This window comes from Pygoscelis adeliae, unplaced genomic scaffold (assembly GCF_000699105.1).
Source record: "Pygoscelis adeliae isolate BGI_AS28 unplaced genomic scaffold, ASM69910v1 Scaffold114, whole genome shotgun sequence".
NCBI classification, from domain to species: Eukaryota; Metazoa; Chordata; class Aves; order Sphenisciformes; family Spheniscidae; genus Pygoscelis; species Pygoscelis adeliae.
This window is the reverse complement of record NW_008824587.1, coordinates 4,646,215-4,650,358: the sequence shown is the minus strand read 5'-3', so window position 1 is coordinate 4,650,358 and position 4,144 is coordinate 4,646,215. Positions and strand designations below refer to the sequence as shown.

The window sequence follows — 4,144 nt, the reverse complement described above, 5'->3', positions numbered from 1 at the left end:
AAACAACACTAAACGTAGCTAGTGAGAGAAAAAAATAAACCTGATGTGCTGGGAGTGTGCTGGTACTAGATGACAGAAGGACAGCAGAAGTGTTAAATCAGTGTGTATTTACTGAGGATTTTGATACATGTGAAACATGCTCGTTCTGTTTCTGTTTATTTCTTTAGCCCCTCAATCCAAACCCAGACAGTCGATGGAATACTTACTTCAAGGATAATGAAGTGCTTCTCCAGATAGACAAAGATGTCAGGTGTGTGAGGCATAATGACTCAGGCTTCTGAACCTGAGTGGTTTGGTTAACACTTTGTACTTTGAAAACGAAGATTAATATTAAACCGAGCCTCCCATTCAACATGGAGCATGTACTTCCTTCTTCTCATGCCTGATTTCCTTCTGTATCCATCCTAGGAGGCTGTACCCTGACATGGCATTCTTCCAGCGCCCAACGGACTACCCCTGCCTTTTAATCCTGGACCCCCAAAATGAGTTTGAGACGCTGCGCAAGCGGGTGGAGCAGACTACACTCAAGTCACAGACGGTGGCGCGAAACCGCAGCGGGGTTACAAATGTGAGATCTTGGTGGGGGCTGTCCATGGGGCAAGGCATCTTAGCTGATAAGGGGGAGGGTGGTTCTCGGGATTTTTTTCTGTTTGTCTCTCTGCTTGTGTGGTTGAATCAAGCAAATCCCCCAGCAGGTACTGCGTATTCTGTTGGCTGGACAGCTTTGTGGAACCAGTTGATGTGCCTGACAGTTAGCAGGGAATTATAGGTGTATTTAATTTTAAGGGTTATTTTTTCCTGACTTCTGGTGGAAGTTGGAGTTGCAGGAAGGCGTGAGTATTTTATGCTTGACGTGTGCCTTTCTGTATGGGAACAAAACACAAGGGGTAATTTATTGAAGTTGAATTCACATAGTCTTCCAGAACTGAGTCTCATAAACCTGCAATTAGGAAAAGAGCTGGGTAGCTGCTGAAATGTGTGTTGTCTCTTTCCTCTTTCATAAGCGTTACAGTAGAAGTGCCACATGCTGTTGGGGAAGCACGTTGGCTTGCTACCACAACGGATGTATACTTTTCCTCATACTACTAACGAAGAAGTGGAACTGCTGTGGTTTTGTACTGCGTGGGATCAGGTGGTGCAGTGATTCGGGGGAACTGTCTGTTACTACAGACTGCTTCATTCTTCAGGGATAGCCAGCACTAGGGCTTCAGTGCCTTTGTGCTTCCTGAGTTACTTGTCTTGGTTTATGTGAACACCTGCCTGCTTGGTATAAGCTGTCCAAATCTTTTGGGGGGCTTTATGTATTAAAAGCCAAGCTTGTCGTGTACAAAACTATCTGTGCCAGTTGGTTATCCTGAATCAGCCCCAGTCTTGCCTTGCTCTTCAGGTGAGCTCCCCTCTTAAAACGACTTCTAATTCTCTGAGCGAGTACGAAGTTCTGCCGAACGGCTGTGAAGCTCACTGGGAAGTGGTAGAGCGAATCCTGTTCATCTATGCCAAGCTGAACCCCGGCATAGCGTACGTTCAGGGGATGAATGAAATCGTGGGGCCTCTTTACTACACCTTTGCTACAGATCCTAACAGCGAGTGGAAAGGTGAGAGATTCTTTTGGCCGCTCAGTAACGGCTGTCGTACTGCATGCTCTCTGCGTAAAGAACTGTCTTGGGAATAAGACTCTCCTCAAACAACTCTGTTTTGACTGTTCGGGGCCAAAAAGCAAATACAGCAAGAGATGATGAGTTTTGGGAACCACAGCAAATTGATAGAAACTGAATGGGCTGTGAGTGGTGAGGACATGGGAAGTGAGGATTTTTTGAGGGTTTTTTGTTTGTTTTGCATGGATCTAAGTTGCACTTCGTGAAACTTAAAATCCCTTTAGAAGCTCTTGTTTGCTCGCACTATATATTCCTGGTGTGGAACGGGAGTACTTTGCCTGTTGCTTCTACTTCACGGGAGCTCCGAGGGTGTGTGCTGATGGCGGGGAGAGCAGATGGTGTTCTTGGGTATAGATAACTGGTTTGTGACCCGATGTCATGAAGACCTTGTGTTGCACACAGGGGCTGTATTTGCAGTGGCTCTGTAGACATTTCTAGTTTTTTAAAAAAAAAAAAGTGTCCAGTCTTGTCCCAGACCAAGCAAGCCAAGATCTTGTGGGATCCACTACCTGAATCCTGTACAGCAACCAGATTATGGAGCAAGAACGGTTCTTAGTCTGTGTGCCTCTGTCAGTGATCATCGCCCATCATTTTTTAATTTTTTTTTTTTTTCCCCCCCAGAACATGCTGAAGCAGACACGTTTTTCTGCTTCACCAATCTAATGGCTGAAATTCGGGACAACTTTATCAAGAGCCTGGATGATTCTCAGTGTGGTATTACCTACAAAATGGAGAAGGTCTACTCCACCCTGAAGGAAAAAGATGTGGAGCTGTATTTGAAACTGGTGAGGAACGAGGTGTTTCTCTGAGCCTCTGTTGGAAGGGGAGGAGTGAAGCTTAACAGTGCATTTAAATGTCAACCGATTTTGTTAAACTGTTACTGTGCTTGAATAGAAAGGTTGAAAAAGGGCTTTGCCTCTAGGGCATAGAGGCTCTCTTATCTGTGAGCTGAAACAACTTCTCCTTGGAGTAAGCCTAGGGCGAGCTGACACAGCGAGGCTTTCCTCCCCTGCCTGACTGTGAAAGCAAACAATAGTTGTTGCGAAGCTGCCAGCTGTGAGTCCGAAGTGACTTGGCCACAATCCCTGGTCACCTGAGTTGAGGCCTGGTTGGAGCTGGAGTCTTTACTCTCTTCTAGTCATCAGGCAAAACATGAGTTTCGCTGTAGAGTTCCTTGGAATTTGAGGTTACAGGAATTGTCTCTCTGTCTTTAAGAACAAAACAAAAAACAGCCCCCCCCCCCCCCCCCCCGCCACTGGCTGCCCTGACAGGACTAACTTAAACTGCATGGAGATCATTCTAGGAGTAAGCTGAAATCCAGCAAGACGGACCATCCCGCCCACCTAATTCTATCATTCTCCTTCATCCAGGGGTCTCTGAGTGCCTTGGGTTCATGTGGGTTTTGTAGAACATGTAGAAGGTGGCTTTTGTTGAGAACATCTTCAGGTCTTATGGCCCATTTTGTGTGAAAGTCCAAGGAGAATTTGGAAGGGAAAGCTGTTCTTGTTAGTCCAACCTTCACCAAATCACACTGAGATTTTTTTTTGTGTTTAGAAAAATCAGGATATATTTCTTTTATAACCCAAAAGATGGTTTGTCAGCATAGTGACATGACTCACAGTGTTGGCTGGCAGCTGCTTCAGTAGGGAGACAAGAAACTGCTCACTGTTTGGCTGGCAGGAAATGGTCTTGGCCATGCAGCAGCTGGTCCTTAAGAATATCAGCAGGATCCTGAACTCATTTGACCTTGATTAAACTTACGGTTCCTTGGATTTGACAGCAGAAAAGAAGAAAGCTTCAGGCTAGAAGTGTTTACAGTATGTTTTACTGATCATCAGTGTGAACTCTGTTCCATCTTTGTTTCTTTCTGTGAATAGTAAACCTTTTGATAAATACAGGGCTTCTGGAAAGGAGAGGAAATCCTGACAAAACAGTGCCTCTGCTAGATGGGGAGGGCTGCAGCTTTGCAGATAAAATGCTGTTCAAATGGGAACATTAAAATTACGTGGCAAGTTTAACGGAACTAACACCTTCAGGAAGAAAAGCTTCCTTTATTCCATGTTGTGGACAGAGGAGCATTTTCTGGCTTGTCTGTAGACATGGAGCATGGCTGCACTGAAAATCTCTCTCAGTCTAGCTTGACTGTGAGAGCCTTCAAAGGAGGCAGTGGGTTTGCTGATGTTGCAGTATGAGTTGGCAGCTTAGAGCTATATCAGGGTGGAGATGGGGATGGAAACATGGGGTGCATCTCTTACTTGTAGGGAACTGGCCAAGAGCACGTATTCATTCTTTGCCTGGTGCATGTCTAACAGCAAGAACAGAACATCAAACCCCAGTTCTTTGCCTTCCGCTGGCTGATGCTGCTCTTGTCCCAAGAGTTCCTGCTGCCAGACGTCATCCGTATCTGGGACTCCCTCTTTGCTGATGATAAGCGCTTTGATTTTCTTCTGCTCGTCTGTTGTGCCATGTTGATGTAAGTACATAGGTAG

General features: G+C 45.5%; 1 protein-coding gene across 1 annotated transcript in view; it reads left to right on the top strand.

The window, feature by feature from the left end:
• Positions 1-4,144, top strand: part of TBC1D13 (TBC1 domain family, member 13) — a 12,557-nt gene that overhangs the window by 6,128 nt on the left and 2,285 nt on the right. The window contains exons 6-10 of the mRNA XM_009322195.1: positions 168-250; positions 409-568; positions 1,388-1,595; positions 2,277-2,440; positions 3,968-4,128. Of these exons, the coding sequence (XP_009320470.1) occupies positions 168-250; positions 409-568; positions 1,388-1,595; positions 2,277-2,440; positions 3,968-4,128 (776 nt within the window). The remainder of the gene's footprint in view (positions 1-167; positions 251-408; positions 569-1,387; positions 1,596-2,276; positions 2,441-3,967; positions 4,129-4,144) is intronic.